Below are 23,139 nucleotides of genomic sequence, written 5' to 3'. Positions count from 1 at the left end.
CCTGTACTCTAACAAAGATGAACTGGGCAAAAAAAGATCCTCAGTTAAACAAAAAAACAAAAAAAATCAAGAGCTAGTAATTGCAGAGTTACCTCTATACAAGCGTACTTATGAGAACAGGGCTTGACAGTTCAAAAGATGTGGGCTCCATGATTGGCATGAGAAGGAATAGATCTGGATTTAAAATAACTTGAGGAAATATTTTATGTTTTTATTTATTCGGCAGGCATGGATTTGCTGTGAATTTCCACACTTCGCTGACTGTGAATAATTTCGAATTCAAAATTTCAAAATTATTCAGGCTCCCATTGACTTTAATGAATTTGGACAAAAGAATTGTGCATATAGAAATTGTTGCTCACAGCAAAATGGTCACGCCAATTATCTTGGTCAAATTATTTTGACGCCCATTGACTTTAGTGAGTCTTGCAAATTTTTCGCCGCTTCACGATTTTTTTTTTCCATTTTGTGAATTTTTCAGCAAAGTGAAACGGGACAGATTCGCTCATCACTGGTTTTAACATACCATCTTAGGGCATACTTAAAACACTGTGAAATCTCTAAAAGTCCTCAAATGTCAGGTTTAACAAATGTACCACCACTCTTAATCATTTACAACTATTCTTTTCTTTTAGCTTTAATTGGATACATACTGTATCAACATATCAACCATTCAAACCTGCAGTTGTTTGCTTGGAAGAACTGTGGCTTGTGCCAGACCAAAACACACACTTTTTAAAGGATAACCTCATGGAGCTTTGAGATTTAATGAAGAACAATAGCTTGTCTAGAGTACTGAATAAATATAAATGGAAGTTGGTTTCTGGAAGTGCCATTGTATAGATCATTCAACGACAGGAAATAACTCCAATATTGGTTTGTATGCCAGTTTTGTTCTCTGGAGTTTTAAAAGGTCATCATGAGTATAAGTGTCACAGTGAGAACTGTCAATTGTTGTCCATAAATCACTAGAAGCCAACGGACACAAAGTCTTATTTCTTTTCCCTCCTGCGTAACTGAGATAATCAATAGGTGTTTAGATTTACATGAATATCAAGGAATTACTGAACAAATGGCATAACAAAACTTTGTGTGTACTGTGTTATTGCATTTTCACATTTGTAATTATGTGCCAACTAAAATCAGCGTAATTATTTTAGAGAAATTAATTAAACTGGAGTGCATTTTGGGGAATTCAAAAAAAATATCAAATCATAGTAACACATTTTCCATCTAAATGTTAGCAATGTTATTTGGGGATATGTTTCTATAAATAAATATCAGAGATAATTAGATGTGCTGACATACATCCGGTATGCTTTTCTATATTGTCCGAAAAAAATATTTTAGTTTGTAAAGTCAATATTATTTTCATAAAATAGCTCATAGTGCCCAGCCAGTACCTGCATTAAAGTGGTTCAGGCAAATGGCCTATGACGACTCTAGTACGCTGAAGAGAACAGTCATAAAATCCTTTTAAATGCAGTAATTATTTATGAAAGAATTGTAGATTCAGGCCATTTAAACTATGACATATTAGAATATGTAATTCCTCCTAAAATCTGCTTTGGTGATTCAAAATGGCTACCATGAAAATTATCTCACAATTCTCTCACCCGTGTGGAGTTTTCCCAATTGGTTCCAGACAGTCACGTGGCCAATTCCTGTTCCCTGGCAATGGAACTTATTCACAACATCATACATACGGATTTCTTGGACACGTTATATTCAGATGAATAAAGACTTCTTTATTTATTAATAAATATAATTAACATGTCAGCTCCGACTCAGCTCATCACTACTGGTGTGTTTCGTGTAGGGATGCATCAAATCCACTATTTTGGATTTGGTTGAACCCCTGAATCCTTTGCGAAAGATCCGGCCGCTATCTGTAGCCACTAAAAAAGTTACTCATCCATATCTCTATCAGGTGTAGAACTCCATTTAGGCATTTTACCCCAAGATAGGTCTAATTCTTTTCCATCTGCCTCTGTCCTTATTCAATTCCATACCCCAGGAGTATACTCTTTCATTCTCATAATCTCCGTTATATCTAAAAATTGTGTTGCTTACTGTCCATAATGTTTCTTTCCATAGTTTCCAATTCTTCCTTCATCTTTTTATCTCTATCTTTATATCCAGGCAGGCAGTGATATTCTGTAACTTCTTCTATTTCAATATTCAACCTGTTCTTTTCTTTTTTATATTTTCCTATCAGAATTCCCATTGAATTAAATGAACATTCAGATAGCACTAAGTACCACTCTTGCATTACATCTGTATCCTGTAAATTAAATGCCAGGAATTTTTTTAAACTGAGTCCTCTAGGCACATGTTCCACTTCAATAGTGATGGGCGAATTTATTCGCCAGGCACGAATTCTCAGCGAATTTGCGCGATTCGCCACCAGCGAATAAATGAGTGAAACGCCCGCGAAAATTTGCCTGAAAAAATTCGCAAGCGTCAAAAAAATATAGCCAGCATCGACAAAAACAGGCGCCGGAAATTTGCGAATTTTCCGGCGAAGCGAAACGGCGCAAATTCGCCCATCACTAAACTTCAATAAATAAATTTTGAAAAAAAGTATTTTAATAATGACCCAATTAACATGGTAATATAGAATTGAGTGACTATCCCTTTAAGGTTCAATTGAGAGATATTGTTAATGGTTTTGGATAGCTATAAAGTTGTGTGTTGTGAAAAAAAATGTATACTCTGAGGAAGTGTCATGTGACACGAAACGCGTCAGTAGTAATGTATTAATGAGCTGATTCGGAGCTGACATGTAAATTATATTTATTAATAAATAAGGAAGTTTTAATTCATCTGAATATAATGTGTCCAAGAAATCTGTACGTATGATGTCATGAAAATTATCTGTATGTTTTATCTGCATGATTAATAGTTTTAAATAATAAAGGTAATTAACAGAATTGCATCTAGCACAGACTGTTCATTTTCCTAACTGTATTTTTTCTCTTCAGTTCCCTTTCAGTATGTTCTTTCCTAGGGTATTGGATTTTGCCCTGCTGCCAAGTAATTGATAGTTCTGTCTTGAAAAGATTGTGAATGTTCTATGCAGAAAGATGTTTAACCCAGAGGAAACATCATGCTTTTACTTTTACTACCACCGACAATAATAAAAAATTTGTTTAAATAGAGACAATGAGCTCTGTATATACTAACCCCTCTCTTTCCCAGTTTGTGCCAGAATTCAGATGAGGAACAGCTAATTTGTGATTTAATTAGTGCTTATACTCTCACAGTGTATTAGAAGGACCAGGAAGCTGGGAATTATTTCCACTTAGTGCAAAAAATAAACACTGCAAATGAAATAATAGGCAAAACATATATTTAGCATAAACCCTAGAAAGATCAAGTTGATGGGGGTGCTAAATGTTAGTGCACCCTCCAATGATTGTAATCATCAACCTGATACCCCGCCAAGTGCTTTTGGTAACAGAAAATGGCAGTGGCCCAGCATACTTGCGAATAATCTTCTTTTGCACAGGTGCACATGCACAGTAGAATTAAAAGTCAGACTGTGGATTTTGAAGAAAGAATAATGGAGAAATAGTTTTGCTTGCTCTCAAGTACATTGGGCCTGTGCAATTTTCTGCTAACCGGAGCACCGATGTATACTGTCTGTTAAAATGTTTCATTAAGGCTCCAGGATAGACCATTTCTGTTCTATAAATAGGCTATTTGGGGATCCTTGGTTAGCTTAACCTTTGGAAAAATGTGTAAGCTCATTTTTTAATACCTAACAAATGATCTATGGTGAAATAGCTTCCTTTTTAATTCTAGCACCATCAGCAGGATTTATTCAGTTCCTCTTCTACCAATAACATAACATTCAGTATATACAGTGCAGAGTTTGTGTTAGCATTGTCTATTCATCTGCCCGGCACACATAATAATTGATTTAGATTCTGGAATGTTAGAATAAGAAGAGGCACGCTGGGAAAGGATATCTGAGTCTCATAGATATATTTTGGCAACAAAATGAAAAGTGAGAAATAATCTGTTGAAACTGATTTGGTTTGATATGACATGTCTTTTCATAGTTACACTACATATAGTTTTTATTTTGTGGATTTCACATATTCTTAAAACTGGGACTGAACAAAACTAAAAGCCGACAGGGAATAAAAGAAGTATGGAAATGTGGATGTCTGAGCCCGCCACTGATGCAAAACCTGTCTTATTTGTTTTGACCAGCATTTGGAAGTATGGCACACTGTAATTTCATTGCAAGCGTGTCATTGGTATGATGCAAGTGAAACCTTTAAAATTATTGTTTCAGGGCAAGGGTAGACATATCATTCTCTTGTAAGAATCATTCACCTTTAAATTCACTTTAAGGGGCAAATTCATTTAAGGGCGAAGTGACTAACGCTGGCAAAAATTCGCTAGCGAAGGAGATAGACTCTAGTGGTACTTCGCTCCCCAAACACCAGGCGAATTTGCTCTTTGGCAAATGGATGTAACTACGCAAATTCACTAAGATGTAGATTTTACTGAAAGTTACCTCTTTCGCCTGACTTGCCTTCGCCACCTCAGACCAGGTGAAGTGCAATAGAGTAGATAGGACTTCCTCAAAAAATAGTTGATTAGTCCCAAAAAACGCTAGCGTCTTTTCCTTTTTTCAGGGTGATAGGCTACAAAAGATCTTAATTTTTCTTTTGGGTATCCGGCTTCCCCCCTACCTTTCCTAACATTTGCCACATAAACTATACACTGGGCTCATGTGTAGGGCGATATAAGAACTTTATTTTATTTTATTAAGTTTTCCCTGGGCTTGTGTAGTGTAATGTATTCGCTGCAACATATACGTCCATTGTACTTTAACTTCCCGCCATATGCACATTAAGCAACGCTAGTGCAACTTTGCTTTGCTTGGCGCAGTAACGCTAGCGCAACTTCACCAGCATTTGGCGCCCTGGACGCAACTATATAGTGAATTAGTGTTGTCCTGGCGAATCTACGCCTGGCGAAGTGTTGCGCTGTGAGCAAAGCCGTCACTGGCAAACTTTCAGAGGTTAGTATATTTGCCCCTTAGTATGATGTAGAGAGTGATGCTCCGAGCCAATTTGCAATTGGTTTCCATTTTTTATTATTTGTGGTTTTTAAGTTATTTCGCTTTTTATTCAGCAGCTCACCAGTTTGCCATTTGGTTTTAGCCATCTGGTTGCTAGGGTCCAAATCACCCCATTTACCATATTTTAAGTATAAAAATCATTTAAACATTAAAGGAATTGTTCAGTGTAAAAATAAAAATTGGGTAAATGGATAGGCTGTGAAAAATAAAAAATGTTTCTAATATAGTTGGTTAGCCAAAAATGTAATGTATTAAGGCTGGTGTGACTGGGTGTCTAACATAATAGCCAGAACACTACTTCCTGCTTTTCAGCTCTCTTGGTTTACACTGACTGGTTAACCTGGTTACCTGGCAGTAACCAATCAGAGACTTGAAGGGGGGCCACATGGGTCATATCTGTTGCTTTTGAATCTGAGCTGAATGCTGAGGATCAATTGCAAACTCACTGAACAGATATGACCCATGTGGTCCCCTTCAAGTCGCTGACTAACTCAGAGTTATAGAGCTGAAAAGCAGGAAGAAGTGTTCTGGCAATTATGTTAGACATCCAGTCACGCCAGCCTCTATACATTACAGACTCATTATTTATTTTGCGCAGCCTATCTATTTACACAGTTTTTTCACGCTGAACTATTCCTTTAAATAAAGCCAATAATTTTACTTCCAATAATTGAATTATATGTTAGTTGGGATCATGTACAAGGTACTGTTTTGATACTATGGAGAGAAAGAAAACAGTGCAATGAGGCTGTGACCACAAAATACATATAGACAAATACAAGAGTCCTCTGCACTCAGAGGACCTCTTGCATTTGTCTATACTGTATGTATTTTGTGGTCACAGCCTCATTGCACCTCCGCCTAATTACAGGAGCAGTGACCAGCTCCATGTTGCAGCTCCCCCCCTTCCCAGCTATAGTCAGGTGATCCCACTGGTGTCTAATAAAAGGGCAGCCAAGTTTGGGAGTTTTACTTTGAAAGCAGCAACTAAGTTGCAGGTAAAACTTAGTCCCTTTGTAAAATGTATAATGAAGCAATAGAATTCTTAATACGGTAAATCAGATGAAAATTGAGCATAGGACTGGCCAGATTTGGGATGACTTTGACGTAGTTGGCCATCTTAAATATATTGCAATATATGGACAAACAATCCCTGTTTTGCTTAAAGGGTAAGGCATTTTTTTAGAAGCAGTATGCACAAAATGGCTCTGTCTTAAATATATTGATAATGAGTGCAGAGGACTCTTGTATTTGTCTATGTATGTATATGTATTATATATATATATATATATATATATATATATATATATATATATGTATATATATATATATATATATATATATATATATATATATATATATATATATATATATATTAGATGCTAGTGGTGACATTGGAGTCAGTAGCAGAGTACAGAAGAGGATTTGTATAATGATAAGAAGTATAGCTCAAGTTGGCTACAGAAGTCAACCCGCCCCCAAGCAATTGATTGGGAACAGAATACTTGGTTTCTGCTTTATTCCAAATAACCTAACAGGACTGGTAGAAACTGAGGTGTGTCTGTATGTATTTTTTTGCAAATGTAAGTTTTGGCCACATTTACCATAAAGTGTGTGATGATGTGCATGTAAAGTGTGATAGGAACTGTATCACTCTCTGCATTATCTTACATAACCCCCAAAAAAGTCTTACCTTCTCTCTACCTTCTATCAGCTTTCCTTTTCTACTAATTTATTTTTGCAGTATAAGTTTGTTACTTAAATCACTGACATTAAAGGGATCAACTTGTCTTCTTACTGTTTGAATTAGTCTATTCCATCTTGGTACAATGCATGGCTATCTTATAATTAATTATAAAATCTATCACTTGCAATTTTATTCTATTAATTTCATGTTCATTTATTTAATTGCATCCTTAATGAATTCAGATTCATTATTATTAGAAAATTCAGATTTTTATTAGAAAATCCATATAATTTATTTTCAGGCATTCATGCACATTAACATTAAACATTTTGCCTGTATCACTAAGTCATGTTGATGCAATTGTAATGCTTTGTGGTTTCCGTCTGCAGGCTTCCTTCTGTTTCCTTCATTTGATAGCAATGGTTTATAGCAATGGTCCCCTTGACAAGATTCAATATAAGTATACTATACAGGTATGAGATAGATCTGTTATCCAGAAACCCATTATCTAGAAGGATCCAAATTATGAGAACGCCAACACCCACACAGTCCATTTTAATCAAATAAGTAAATTTTTTAAAATGATTTCCTTTTTCTATGTGATAATAAAACAGTACCTTGCACTTTATCCCAAATAACATATAATCCTTGATCCCAACTAATAAGTAATCCTTATTGGAGGCAAAAACATCTTTTTCAGTTTCATTCATGTTTAAATGTTTTTATTGCAGATTTAAGAATATGTATATCCAAATTATCCAGAAAACAGTAGGGAAAATATTGTCAGAACTTACAGAAAAATAAGAAAATCTGATGATTTCAGCAAAGATTTTTCAATGTGCTTGCACAATTTGTGCACATCATTGCTACAAAGAAACACAATTTCCAGATAATGTGAACAAATGAGGATCATTATGCAAAAACCATGAAGTGAACTTACAAGTGGCTTCATTCTTCAAATACTTTCTTCATTCTTTGAAAGTATTTGATCCCTTCTGCACCTTTCTTTGCAATTCCCAGTGCTGGATTTTGTAATTAACATTAAGATTACAGAAACAACATATGTTATGCTTATTATTGTTCCCTGAGGACTATTTCTTGAGAGTGTTTGAATAATGCATTATGTTACTATTATAAAGATCGGTAATTTTAGCAAACACAATTTTACCAAACTAGTATTGTATCTGAACAGGCAACCATCTTACTAAAGTCATTCGCCAGTACAAAAGCTGCAATTTAAGTTGATTTTGTATTTATTCCTTCCCCAATTACATATAAAAAAAGAACCTCTTTGGTGTGTTAAATAAGAGTCTGTGCTGGATTGTTCAGGCATTTATATCATTGCCTTACAAATATAGGGACAGACTGAAAACTGATTATAGAGTGCAAAATTAATTGCAAAAAAGGGCACGGCATTTGGGGAGTGGTAAAGAACATTTTTGTAGTGCCATTTATGGGAACCAAAAACCTAATTAGAACTACCTTAGAGCTACCTTAGAGATTGTAAGATTCATATACAATTGCAAATTTAAATGCAAAATACCAAAGTTGGTTCAAAATTGAGTGTATCTTGATATCATGTTGACATGGTATTTGGGTCCATACATGCACCTGCCCAGTCTGCTTAAATGGGATTTATATTCCTCACTTACTAGTTAACAACAGCTTGCTTGATTTAGGTGGGGTGAACTCCATGAGCCAAATATTAGGCATGCAACTATAAGCTAAGACTGTTTTGTTTTCACTAGGGTTGATGGATTAATTGCTTGTTTTTTTTAGCTAGCAGTAGTGTTAATCTTGGTGTGGTGATTTGCCTACTTCTTTTCTGCATGAGAAATATCCCTTTCTATATTCATCCTTCTAGCCTACCTACTAGTGACGTGGTCTGTATGAAGGGTGCTCTGATCAATGCCTTAGCAATATCTCAGAACCTCTGTATTTTTATAACAAAGAAGCGAGAGTTGCGCTCACCACTAATTTTTAAAAAACCATTAGGCGGTGGTGCAATGAGGCTGTGACCACAAAATACATATAGACAAATACAAGAGTCCTCTGCACTCAACCCATTATCAATATATTTAATACATTGAGACATTTTGTGCATACTCCTCTGTATTTAGCTCCCAGACTTGTTTGTCATCAGTGGTGAATCTCTTGAGTTGCCTTTTAATTATTTAAGGTTTAGTCATCAACTATCGGTATTGTTCTGTCATTCCGAACTAGCTCTAAGATGAGTTGGGTGTGGTCTAAAAGGGCCCTAGGAAGAAAACCTACATTGTAAATATTATAAGAGGAAATGCTTTCTCTCAATTGCATGGTCTATTTTGAATAGTGTATATAAAATTAAAATAAAATGCATTTGGAGTAGTGGGAAAATCTTTTTTTTTTTTGATTGGAAGGAAGGAAAGATATGGACATTGATAAGTATAAGGGTTGCATTTTCTCTTTTGTATTGTTATATTCTTTACTGCACATACTAAGTAATTTTAATTAAATTCTATTTTTTACTAATATAGTTCCACTTCAGAGAATATAAATTGGTAAAATGAGACCTGAGGCTACTAATTTTGTTGGTTCTCTTGTAAACACAGAAGGATATTTAAAACTCACATTTTTCTCACTATTTTAACAATAAAAATTTGACCTTACCCACAACGATTTGGCTTAATTTGCTTAAAAATCTGAATGAAAGTTGTACGTGTGGGAAAAGTATCAACAAAATCGTGTGACAATTCGAATAGTGTGATTTTTTTCAAACTGTCGCCCAAAAAAAACTCAATTCACCTGCTTACCCAGGTGAATTGTTTTCCTGCATTCATGAAAAGTTTTTTTTTGCAACAGAAGATATAACTAAGCAGGTATCATTGCCTTTTCAGTATTATATTCTTGCCTTCTTCCTTTCACACTCTACATCATTTGTCTTTACTTTTATTATTTTAATGCTCCCACAGGGTTTGAGTTTTATTTCATATTTCTACAAAAGAAAGAAATATCTACTGTATTCATCTACCGTATGTTGAGCATATCTTAGTTCTAGTGTCATTTCTTTAAATTCATTTATGCAACTAAAGATTTTTTCTAGGCTATTAATGCATGACTGCACAGTGTTAAGTACATTTAATTACTGTGTGGTTTTAATTTTTGTTTATATACCCCCAAAACACCACACAATTCTTTATGAATAGAATGAGTACTGTAAATATTTTTGGAAGCTTAACACTTTTTTTTATTTTTAAACCTACAGGTTGTCCTGTTAATGTGTTTAGTTTTAAGAGTTAGCATTTGCATCAATATGGAAAGTCGGTGTTTAGAAGGAGTTGAATCCTTTTTTCTATATTCCATTCTGCTTAAATACTCTCAAAGCTATTAAAGAGTTGTGATGGTGAGCTTTTGGTTTACCATACAGTACAAGCCTGACTTCTTGTTATAGCTAAAAGCAGGCATTCCCTAGGTCTGCTGTCAAGCCATCATAGATAGCCATGTTCCACTTCCTTCTACATGACTCCTTTTCCTTTCCAGACCTTGTCTATTCAATTTGTTCCTGCCATGTTTTCTCTTTTTACCTTGTCTCTCTCATGTTATATCATTTCCTCATTCAATAGTTACAGACTTCAGATGTGTTGTCTGTTTGCTCTTGTCTGGCATTTAGCATTTCAAGTCTAGAGGAGACATAAACTTGCAGCCATTACTTCTGTGGAAGTAACTTGCTTTTCCAACCTTAATGCTACCCTTGCATTTTAGTAATAGATAAAAATTGATCTGCTCAGTCATGCGGTAAATTGGATTGGTCAGGCATAGAACCTTCTTGTGCGATACATTTTTTTAATGTTTCAAAATATCTCCAGTTTAGAACCAATTGGAAATGTCCTTCCTTATCTTCAGTGTCCAGTAGTTATTGTTGTGCTTACACCATCTCACTGCACACATGGTACATTTATTAGATAAGCAAGTACAAAATCATCTTGGGCATCTTCTATAGCCTCTTAGGTTTAGTCTTTGTAAAATATTTTGTTTTTATAGGATCACCTAGCATACCACCATATTGCCATGCCATTTGCTTCTAGTAATTGCTACTAATTAGACAGCACATATATGACCTTAACTCATTTAATGGGCACATGCAAAAAAAACTATGGTTGCAAGACACAGCATGAGTTAATACAAGTCTCTGTACTGAGATGTGCACCTTGCTTCAAATTGCCTAAATAACTCAAGTATGCAATATTAGCACTACATCACCTGCCATTCAAAATTGACTCCTTTAGTCTACAGTAAAATCTATAAGGAAATTCAGTTATCGCTAAACTTCAGACATATAGTTTCTCTAGCAAGCATAATTTGTTTTGGCATATGTGAAATATATTTACCTGAGACTATAGAATTTCTGCTGGAGTTAAAAATGAATAAAGATATCTAATACCAAGATTTATTTAATACACACAGATCATGATAATACTATATATAGATTAAAAGTCAAAGACCATGTATTTATATACACATAAAATGTTTACAATTTTAAGTATAGCTTCATGTTCTAAATAGACATAAATGGCACATAGACCTTTTTTTAGCAGTATTGCTTACTACAGCTGTAGTCCAGCAAGATCGGAGTTGGAGTCTTAAAGCAATACTGCATGCTAAGTCCACCAGAACCAACAGTTTCCAATCTGGCTACTCCAGTGATATGATTGTCACTGGAAACATTAAACATATGTTTTTCTAATCCCAAACATTAAACAGCACTATGTTCACTATGTTCATGGCAATCTCAGTGTTAAATAATGGCAAGGTGACTAAAATTTTAAAATGCTTTCTTTTAGGTCTAGGAGCTACAGATTCAGCTAGAAATATATAACATATACTCAGAGGAGCTAAATGTAAATATATATTTAAATGTATTCCTCCAGAAATAACTGAAAACACCACAGAAGAAAAAAATCTGAAATCACTTTATTTTTTATTGGCTGTGATTCCATTTGAAAAGAACATATTTTGAATTGATTGATATCATGCAATGGAGGATCGCACAGAAATTACAATGAAATCTACATTCACAAAGCCTCTATATCTTTCTGCTCTTGGTTGAAAGTTCATAGCATGCATTCAGTATGAGTTGATTAGCATTTAAATTTACAAAATGATTCTTATGATCACAAAACTGTGGCTGAGCGGGTTTAACTTTCTTGTGTGAAAACATTTTGTAAAGACTGATACCCAAACATTTTATTTACGTTGTGCACAAATAACAGAGAAAGAGAGAGGTAACGCATACTAACATGGCATACACAGAAGACATTACATTTTGCTCACAATAACATATCTGTAACATTACAACATCATATCGGTAAGCTGATTGAAGGGAACATATAGAGCAGCATTGGCGTGTGTTACTCTGACACAGAAGGGATAAAACACTAAACTAACATACAGTAAACGTAGACCGAGTAACTCCAGTGCAAATTAATACATGATCTAGTCTCTCTGACACATTTTAATCATCCTAAATTAATATTGCAGTCTGATTTTATATGGCTTTCTCTAAAGGTAGATGAACATGGATGAAACTCAATGCGACAATTATTGAATCATTACCTTCTAAAAAGCAGAAGATGGGGAATTGCGTTTTTATGGAAACTAGGAAAGTTTGCACCCAGACACTGGTAGGATTTTCAGTCTGGTGTAATAGAACGCACCTCTTTCCTAGTTAAAAATAATGATAATACAAAAGACTACCTCAATTACCTGAGATTGAACACATTAAACAACAAAAGCCACAATAGATGACAGAGATATTCAGAATTACAATGAAAGCAAATGAACCAGTTTTCTCTTTGGTTTTGCTATAAGCCTTGTGTTAAATTTGTTATTTTAGAAGAGTAAATTGGGTATGTCTGGAACACGAAATTTGTGAATAAATAATGGGATTTATAGTAACTGCCCATAGGGTAAGATTATACCAATTTTAATTAACTTAGGTATATATGTATTATTATTCTTTAAAATAATTGTAATTGTAATTAGACTTGAGATGGTCTGCCAGTAGAACCTTCTAATGACGAAAAAGAAACACGCCTCCGTAGATTGTAAAATAATGACTTCATAACTGGATAAACAGTCAGAGAGGTGAGAATTAGTGAATCAGTGTGTTCTCTTCTCTCCCAATATAATAAAATAATAAGAAAATGGTGTATTTCAATTATCAAGTTGCTAACCTGATATAGCTTTAAGTAGAGTGATTTATAATAACAGGTTCCTATCAACTCCTGAAACAGGTAACACGCTGTATAACCTGCTTTATGCAAAATGCTAAATTATATGTACATCCATATGGAATAATAATTGTAAAAAAATTATGACATTCATTAGAATTTAAATCTGTTATTATTCAGCTGCTGAAATTTTTTTTTTATTGTTGCAACAGTCCCACAGAAAAAGTGGATTCTTTACTGAAATGATCACATCAGTATAAATGACTTTAGCCTTGAAAACTTGAACTTCAAGCCTAAAAGCTCAGAATGCCAGCGCATCTCAACTCCTAAATTGATGCCAAATTGGTTATCTAAATGTTTCATGACCCATGAAAAATGTCAGCAGTATTCTTGTGTATCTAAGGCGTTTTGGTTCACTGGGAATTGATTACACTGGTTCAAACTGGTTCACTGTTTGCTCGGAAAGCAAATATTCTGTTATTTATATTTTAAAAGAAACTGTATTAATTTGTCTATCTCTCAAATACACAGAAATTCCAGCATAAAAATAAACAAAATCAAGAGTTAACATCTTTATATGTCAGACAGAGCTCTAATTATTGCTATCATATTTTCATTATATTTCATGAAACCGGATTTAGCACTTGTTCTATGACTCAAATTTAGATACTCATTTAAATTTGTTGGTTTTTTTAGTGATCATAAAGGTTCATCAACACTTAAGAATGTAGAGGCTTTTCATTTGATGAGTTGCTGATGGCACAATTATCTAGCACTGAATAAGTTCAATCATAATGAAATAAAACACAATTTTGAATAAATATGCTAGCCTATGTTTAAAACTTTTCAATTGAAATATGTGCCTGCTTACTTTATGCTAACATGCTAGAAATAGCTGGCATTATACAATTATTTTTTAATTTCCTATTTCAGTTTTGAAAATAGTTCAATGGAGGCTATTGTTTTTAAATCCATTAATGGAGTAGGCTATTTTTTTACCATAAAGTCTTGGATAAAGGTGTTCCATGTGGTTCATTTTCTGAATGTTCTCTTTTTATGGATATGAAATCACAGATATGTCAGTTTACAGTGATATGTTGGTTTAATGTAAACTGCAAATAATTTCCACATTGACCAATAAATACTACCCATTGCCTATAGCTAAACTACTGATATTAGTGTAAAAATTACGATTTATTTAAATATATCTATGTATACAACTGCCAGATCTTAACATACATTATACTATGGCTTATAATAAAATTGCGTAGACTGCAGTTCATAACTTTGACATCCATTAAGAGGTGTCTACTGTATGTGACTATGTACAAAAGGAAAGGAGGAAAGAAAGAAAAGGGACTAGAGTAAGCAAAGTTGAAGAGACGGAAGAGGGGAGGGATAGCATGTGGCAATACTAAAATTTCCCATGAGAGAGTGGGAAATCCATTGCTTCTCTGTTTATGGTTAAAACAGTCTGGCAGCCTACTGGGTCTTATTTCTTGAACATATCTTGAAGTGGACCCGGTAGATATTTAATAACTGTATCTAGAATACTCTCCTCCTCTTCTTCTTCATCTCCACAGCCAGGAGGTATTGCCTTCTTTGGACGTGTTAAACTTCCTTCAGCTGTTGCTTCCATTGCTGCCTGTGCCTCTGCTTCCTTTTCTTCTCTCTTCTTTATTCCATACTGAGAAAAGAAGTGCATATGTTAATTGAGCAGTACACAAAACACTATCAACACAGGTATCACATATCTATCAATGAATGAAGCGTTTCGACTATAGACATGCTTAGGTAGCAACACCTACTTATTATAAAACCTAAGCACCAGCCACCAGTGCTATTGATCTAATGTATTTTTATTGCAGTTTGTTGTTAAACAGAGGGTGTTGTACCATGAGTAATTTGACTTGAATCTTTTTAATGGAAATGTGTTCCCATTAAAAAAGCCTCCTGTTTAATTTATTACAATGCCCAAAAATATCTTTCCTCAGCAGAGTGAATTTCATGCTGTGTTAAACTTTTTTTTATTTTAAGCAGGTATTACATAGCTGGACAGTCACATTTGTGGTACTACTCTTGTGACATATCCAATATTTTCATCATATGGACTATCCTGTATTTTCATGATATTCTCTTCTCTTCTAATCTCTGTTCTATGGGTTTTTGGTTCATACAATAAGTAAAGAATATATATAGTATATGTAGAACAGTAATTTGGGAAGTAATCTATAATTTCAGACACAACTTGATTCAACAGGATTGTAAATATTAACAAACGTTAATGGTCTAATTACTTGTTAATAATAACCAGAACAACAATTATATTTAGGTTATTATAAAGTCAAAATTCTAATATCTGTGTTCAGGAAGCATGTTAATTTGTAGTCCATATGATAAAAGTGCCCTTAACTAGTATTAGGTAGACCATTTTCCTATGTCATTTCGGGTTGCAAATGTAAATGTGTTTTACATTTTTAAGATAACAGTGTGTGAATGGCTATTTAACATAACAGTGTGTTTATTGATCATTTTTAGATTACTAGTCAGAAATTGACTGATATTAGAGTTGCACTCTTAGGTAGTGATGGTTGAATTTGGGGCGTTTCGCTTTGCTGACAAATTTGCAAAAACATCTAAAAATTTGTGAAACGGCACCGGCATCTCGTATTTGATGCCAGCGTTAGTTTTTGATGCCAGCGTCAGTTTTTGTCAAAATTGCACCGGCGTCCAATTTTTTTGACGCCGGCGAATTTTCGCGGCGGTTTCGTGAATTTATTTGCCCACGAATCGCAGGAATTTGCTGCCTATGGGGAAGGTCCCCATAGGCTTGCCTGAATTTTTTTGATCGAAGGATATTCCTTCGATCGTTGTATTAAAATCCTTCGAATCGTTCGATTCGAAGGATTTAATCGTTTGATCGAACGAATAATCCTTCGATCGTTCGATCGTAGGATTAGCGCTAAATCGTTCGACTTCGATATTCGAAGTCGAACGATTTTAGTTCCTAGTCGAATATCGAGGGTTAATTAACCCTCGATATTCGACCCTTAGTAAATCTGCCCCTTAGGCTCTTATTTGAAGGTATAGTAATGTTATATTAAACCCACAAATCTTTCTTTACTTATAAAAATATATATCTATATTAATATCAAGTTAGCAATTGCAGGGCTACGTTATTATTATATAGTTTCAGTATTACATCATTGTTACTAGTTCTAGGGCTATTCCATAAGTTCCATTAACTAGTTTTGGTTTGTTTACAAGATCTGTGATGAGTGATCAAGAATCCTTTATCATAGCATTCTGAAGGCCTGCATGCATGTAAATGACCATGGTAATATACACTTTTGATAGCACTAAACAAGGTAAAATATGCTCATAGTAGCCATGAACATACAGTGTTACGAAGTGTATTAATGTTACAGAAATTAAATCTAAAAAGGAACAAAAACTATTTCCAGCACACAGCAGAGAGCTATCTTAACTGAAAAGTAATTAGAATCTAATTTTGTCATTACAAGCAGTTAGATACTGCTGATAAAAATAGCTGAACCACCACAAAAGAATTACAATTAGGAAGACAATCTAAAATGTGAATGGACGTGGAAGAGACTTGTGTCACTTTAGCTGGGTTAGAAGAAATGAGAAATATATTAAAAAGATAATGTATGATGTAAATGAGTAAGTGTATGTATGTGAATGTGTTCTTTGCTCCCAATACAGTAACACATAATTATAACCGAGTTAAAACACTTCTACACCAGAAATAGGTGGAGACCTAGTTAAAACACTAATGCATCATAAATACATGAAAACTGGAACCAATGTGCATGCACTAGCATCCATGCACACTAGTTTTAAAGGCAGCACTCACAATGAATTATGGTGCATACTGAATATTTTTGTACAAAATATGTATTTGGACCCACTATTGTTTCTGTGTATACAATTTCAAACTATATAAGAATTCTTGGGCCTGGAACTTACTCCCGAAACACTCCTTTCCATTCAGTGGTAAGTAGGGTAAATAGGGAAGAATACACTTTTTTGACAGAATACCTAGGGGGTTATTTACTAAAACTCAACTTTTTCGAATTGATACTCGAAAAATTCAACTTTTTCTAGTTGTCTCCCAAAAATCACAAATTTATCTGATTATTATATTAAATTTATCTGATTATTATTATAGAATACACTTTTTTGACAGAATACCTAGGGGGTTATTTACTAAAACTCAACTTTTTCGAATTGATACTCCAAAAATAAAACTTTTTCTAGTTGTCTCCCAAAAAATCACAAATTTATCTGATTATTGAACGAAAACCAGTGCAAACAGCCCAAAAATATCAAAAATCATGAAGGTTAAAAACATGTTCCAATTGTAAACAGTTCTAATTTGAATATGTACCACCTAAAACCTGCCGTGTTCAAGTACAAGTCAATGGCAGAGGTCCGTTAAAACCATTTGAAGATGTTGATTGCCTTCCTGACATTTGAGGGTTTTTTCGGAGGAAAACTCGATTCAAGATTATCTTATGGGTAGAAGGTGCCTGGGAACTCCACTGTGCTGCTTTGCATACTTAACTTAGGTTTACAAAACGGGGTACTTTTTTACATAATACACTGTGCGGGGAGGGTGAGATGAGAGGGGCGAAAGAGGGCAGTTAAGGGGGGGTTCTTGTACCTAAGGGGGTTTAGTTCTCCTTTACATGTCATTCCACTAGTGATGGGTGAATTTCTCTGTTTCGCTTTGCTGAAAAAATTTTGAAACACGTATTTTCATGCCATCGTCAAATTTTTTTGCCGCAGATTTTTTTTGCCGCCGGAATTGTCATCAGAATTATTGCTGGCGTTGAAATTGCAATTCCAATGCCGGCGTCAAAAAATTTATTCGGCCAAGGCAAAACACAGATAATCGCTGCAAATTCACGTCTGCTGAATAAATTCGCCCATCACTACATTCCACCCATGATGATGTCTTTAAAAAATCCTACTTTTCTGTGTTAGTTCAGGTATTCGGAAACTTTAGAAAGCTCAAATTTCAACAAAACCATTTTTCACAGAATTCTAGTTCTGTACCAAAATTTGCAAAAGGTCTAGTAATCCATAGAAATAAATCCACAAGCAGAATGTACTAGTCATCATTTTGAAGAACACATCTGATAGGTTGCAGTGTGTTATTAGACTTGGGGCAAATCATACAGCTTTATAACCATATACAGTATGTAGCCAATAAACAGAAACCAGAGCAGTTTCTTATATTTCTAAAACATACACTGACACATGATCTTTTTCAGGCAGCATTGAAGCTTGAGTGCAACATATTAATATTGCAGGCCCGCACACTAGTATGGCAAAAGAGCAATGTTTTTGCATGCAGTAAACTGCAAATGTATAACAGTGCTATGTTAACCTATCCGAGCACAAAAAATAGATATGGCACCACTGAAAAAATTGATAAATTAGTTTTTAGAGTTTAAAAGATTACAGTAGCCTTAGCATAATTTTAACTGATGGCAGGTTTTGTTTCCAATTGTTTTTTGTTCTTCCGGGCAATTTCCAGTTGTCAACCATTAATGTAAAAAAGAGAAAAAATGCCAAAAGGGTTTTCTGCAGTACAGGGTAATCCAAGTGAAATAATCATTAAGACAGCAAATCTTTGAAATAATATTTAAGTGGCAGCTGGTATTTTCCAAGAAAAACATGCACACAATCTAGGAGAGGTTTTTTAATTGCTATTCTGAATAACTTTTGCATTTTATATTTTTTTTAATAACAATGTCTTTCTAACCATATTTTTAAATATAATTTGAGTAGACCTTCAGAATTTTTATCTACAGACACAATAAACTGTCAAAAATGTCTTTTATTTATAAGGTCTAATACATGAATACTATGCTTTTCACTGATTACCTCCAATAAAGAAAAGTTATAAATGTCTTTTATTACAATTAATTTTTTTATTTATTTTATTACATTTAGAGCCCTTTAATTATGTTTTATGCAAATATAGTGCACACATTTTTGGTTTTTCATTTGTGGCAGATATTGCAAGGATCCAGAAAGCCACCACTCATGCATATACAGGATGTCCTCTATTAAATCCATGAATATTACCTTATCATAAAGATCACTGGAAAATTATTAAAACAGAAATAATTTGAATCACGATAATTAAAACTTGAGAAGGAATGTGTCAAACTGTAAAGAGCAATTGGTCAGTTGAGCAACCCTAGATAGATAGATTAACACTAGGGATGTAGCGAACGTCGGAAAAAAAGTTCGCGAACATATTCGCGAACTTGCGCAAAAATGCGAGCGGTTCGCGAACGGTTCGCGAACCCCATAGACTTCAATGGGAAGGCGAACTTTAACATCTAGAAAAGACATTTCTGGCCAGAAAAATGATTTTAAAGTTGTTTAAAGGGTGCAACGACCTGGACAGTGGCATGCCAGAGGGGGATCAAGGGCAAAAATGTATCTGAAAAATCTGCCTGTGTGTGCTTGGAAGAGATAGTGTAGGGGGAGAGCTGTTAGTGATTTCAGGGACAGATGATAGTAAGTTTGCTGGCTAGTAATCTGCTTGATACTGCTCTGTATTGGAGGGACAGAAGTCTGCAGGGATTTGAGGGACATTTTAGCTTAGGTAGCTTTGCTGGCTAGTAATCTACTGTTCTCTTTAAACAACTGCCATACGTTGACCTTGTAGGCATTGTTTGCCCAGTTTTTTTGGACGCAGCCACTGAAGCACAGTTGCCAGAAAAAATATGCCATATAAATGCTGAAAATAGTCATTTTTCGCCATACGTTGACCTTGTAGACATTGTTTGCCCAGTTTTTTTGGACGCAGCCACTGAAGCACAGTTGCCAGAAAAAATATGCCATATAAATGCTGAAAATAGTAATTTTTCGCCATACGTTGACCTTGTAGACATTGTTTGCCCAGTTTTTTTGGTTGCAGCCACTGAAGCACAGTTGCCAGAAAAAATATGCCACATAAATGCTGAAAATAGTCATTTTTTGCCATATACGTTGAGTCAACGTATGGCAAAAAATGACTATTTTCAGCATTTATATGGCATATTTTTTCTGGCCTCTGTGCTTCAGTGGCTGTGGCCAAAAAAACTGGGCAAACAATGCCTACAAGGTCAACGTATACACTACTACAGCGGTGGATACGGATTACGTAAAATATATGAATGCTGCTTGAAAAAAGTGACTCCGGTGTTTTTTCTGGAGACGGTAATATTATGGATATTTAGACAGAATGGGAACAAGGTCACACAGCTCGATGGCGGGTTGAAGAAAACAGTGTGCAAATAATGCCTACAAGGCCAACGTATACACTACTACAGCGGTGGATACGGATTACGTAAAATATATGAATGCTGCTTGAAAAAAGTGACCCCGGTGTTTTTTCTGGAGACGGTAATATTATGGATATTTAGACAGAATGGGAACAAGGTCACACAGCTCGATGGCGGGTTGAAGAAAACAGTGTGCAAATAATGCCTACAAGGCCAACGTATACACTACTACAGCGGTGGATACGGATTACGTAAAATATATGAATGCTGCTTGAAAAAAGTGACTCCGGTGTTTTTTCTGGAGACGGTAATATTATGGATATTTAGACAGAATGGGAACAAGGTCACACAGCTCGATGGCGGGTTGAAGAAAACAGTGTGCAAATAATGCCTACAGGGCAAATAATGCCTAAAAGGTCAACTTATACACTACTACAGCGGTAGTAAAATAAAAAAAGTAAAATAAAAAAAAAATGAATATTAAAAAAAAAAATTAAAGTTGGTGCTGCTGAACTACTAGGAGCAGCAGATTAGCACACCAGTCCCACTCCCCAACACTGCTAGACTAATAGCACTGGGCTCTTATAGTAGTAGTAGTAGTAGTAGTAGTAAAACAACAAAAAAATAAATAAAAGCAGTCCTTACAAGGACTACTGTTATTGCAGCAGTCAGCAGATGAGATCAGAAGCAGGACAGCTGCCCACTGCAGCTACATACAGAGCACTGCAGTAGAAGGTAGATTACTAGCCAGCAAAGCTACCTAAGCTAAAATGTCCCTCAAACCCCTGCAGACTTCTGTCCCTCCAATAACAGAGCAGTATCAAAACGATTACTAGCCAGCAAACTTTCAACTGTCCCTGAAATCACTAACAGGCAGCAGCTCTCTCCCTACACTATCTCTTCAGCACACACAGGCAGAGTGAAAAAACGCTGCAGGGCTTCGGTTTTTATAGGGAAGGGGAGTGGTCCAGGGGAGAGCTTCCTGATTGGCTGCCATGTACCTGCTGGTCTGGGGTGAGAGGGCAAAAAAAAGCGCCAACAATGGCGAACCCAAAATGGCGAACGTCGCGCGACGTTCGCGAACTTCCGGCGAGCGCGAACACCCGATGTTCGCGCGAACAAGTTCGCCGGCGAACAGTTCGCGACATCTCTAATTAACACATTAAAGGGTAAAACCTCACATTTTTTGAGATGTATTATGCTCTGAAGCTGCTAAAATTAGAATATGAAAATACTTCAAATCTATTGAAATCATGTAGAAGTCAACGGCAGACGGCTGTTTTTACAATTGTTTTTATCATTCAGGATTCTTAATATGTTGGGCTGTTTGTGCTGGTTTTCATACAATAATCCAATAAATTTGAGTTTCTCAGGTTACAACTCAAAAAAGTTACCTTTTTGGTGCGTCAATTCGAAAAAGTCTCATGATTTGAATTAACACTCGAGGAGTTTGTTGCACTGTTTTTTTTTGAGAAGTATTATTGTAAAATGATTATTATTTCCATATATATTCATTGCAATTTAATTATAAATTACTTTTCATGTGGCAAAATATGAAATCACATGTCTTTACATTTACCTTAATAACATTAATAAATAGTCTTTTTACCTTTTTAATACTATGAGGTACTATTGGCGGAATGAGTTTCATTATTGATGGAACAGCAGTAACCAAGAAACAATACACCAAAACTAATTGTGAATGTACAGACATACAAAAGAAATTTCAAATAGTACTCCCAATAAAATCCATTATTTTAAGCACAACACAGATATAAGATTATTGAACCCAGGTCTCTTATTTTCTGTTTCTGAATCTGAATTTTAAGGTGCACTAATTTCCCCAACAATTTGTCCCATCAGTTCTATATAATCTAACCTTCTCATGTATTTTGGTGAGTACACCACATATCTAGCACACTCTGGGTTCTGCACTTCTCAATGCCTTCAGTCCTCTTGACAAGTTGTGATTTTAATTGCGGCTTGTCAGTTTTTTGTTACAACTTTCTCTGGGTTTGTAGTACTAATTACTGTCATTCACAGATCTGTCTTATAGGAGCATTTGCATTTGTGAGTGAAAAGAAAATTATTTGCTGGTTTATTATGCCAGACAAATTGACGTAAGCCAGTAACTAGAGCTACATCCATATATAAATGGTATTGACCCTGCATCATAATGTATTGTGAGGAAGAGGTAGATCCTGACATTGGCTACCCTGGTTGCAGAATCTCTTTAAATATCAACTGATGCAGAATTTACATTTAAAAACCCCACATATATCTCCAGAAATGGAACTAGTCCTTGTATATAGAAAAAAAAAGGTTTTATGTAGGTCTTTTCAAACAAAACTTCATTACGGGTTGACTCAATTTACACAAATGGCTCCAACTGTTAATTGTCTAATAAATATGTTTCTTATTGTTACAAAATGGATCATTACATCGAAGAATCTGTTCATGAGATAGAAAATGGTGCCCTGCAGCCTATCCAACAAAAATACTAAAATACTCGAGTAATCAAAGAGGCCTAACAGTAGTGTTCAGTGTAATTTTTATTGAAAGCTACAACTATTGAGAAGGAACAGTTTATTCCCATGTATTCTAATGCTAACAAAGATTTTTAAAAATATTTATAGGTTGCAACATACTATACGCATAGGTACTGCCAACCAAAAATTGCAACAAAACACATACTGTAATGGTCAGTTTCTTTTGTCCATTTACAATTCTACAGTGAGAATGTTAACGTCTGCTTATGACTTATATTGCTTATAACCATCAATTAGAAAAATACTGTAAGGGGCAGATTTATCAAAGGTCGAGGTGAATTTT

The 23,139-nt window shown here is 34.9% G+C and overlaps 1 protein-coding gene across 2 annotated transcripts in view; it reads right to left on the bottom strand.

The window, feature by feature from the left end:
- Positions 1-11,722: 11,722 nt before the first annotated feature.
- cplx1.S (complexin 1 S homeolog) overlaps positions 11,723-23,139 on the bottom strand; it is a 128,135-nt gene continuing 116,718 nt past the window's right edge. For both annotated transcript variants that reach the window (XM_018239921.2, XM_018239920.2), the window contains exon 4: positions 11,723-14,684. In XM_018239921.2, the coding sequence (XP_018095410.1) occupies positions 14,490-14,684 (195 nt within the window). In that variant the 3' untranslated portion in view covers positions 11,723-14,489. The remainder of the gene's footprint in view (positions 14,685-23,139) is intronic.

Source organism: Xenopus laevis, chromosome 1S (assembly GCF_017654675.1).
Source record: "Xenopus laevis strain J_2021 chromosome 1S, Xenopus_laevis_v10.1, whole genome shotgun sequence".
Classification (NCBI taxonomy): domain Eukaryota; kingdom Metazoa; phylum Chordata; class Amphibia; order Anura; family Pipidae; genus Xenopus; species Xenopus laevis.
Note: the sequence above shows the minus strand (reverse complement) of the source record. Positions and strands in the feature narration are given on the sequence as shown.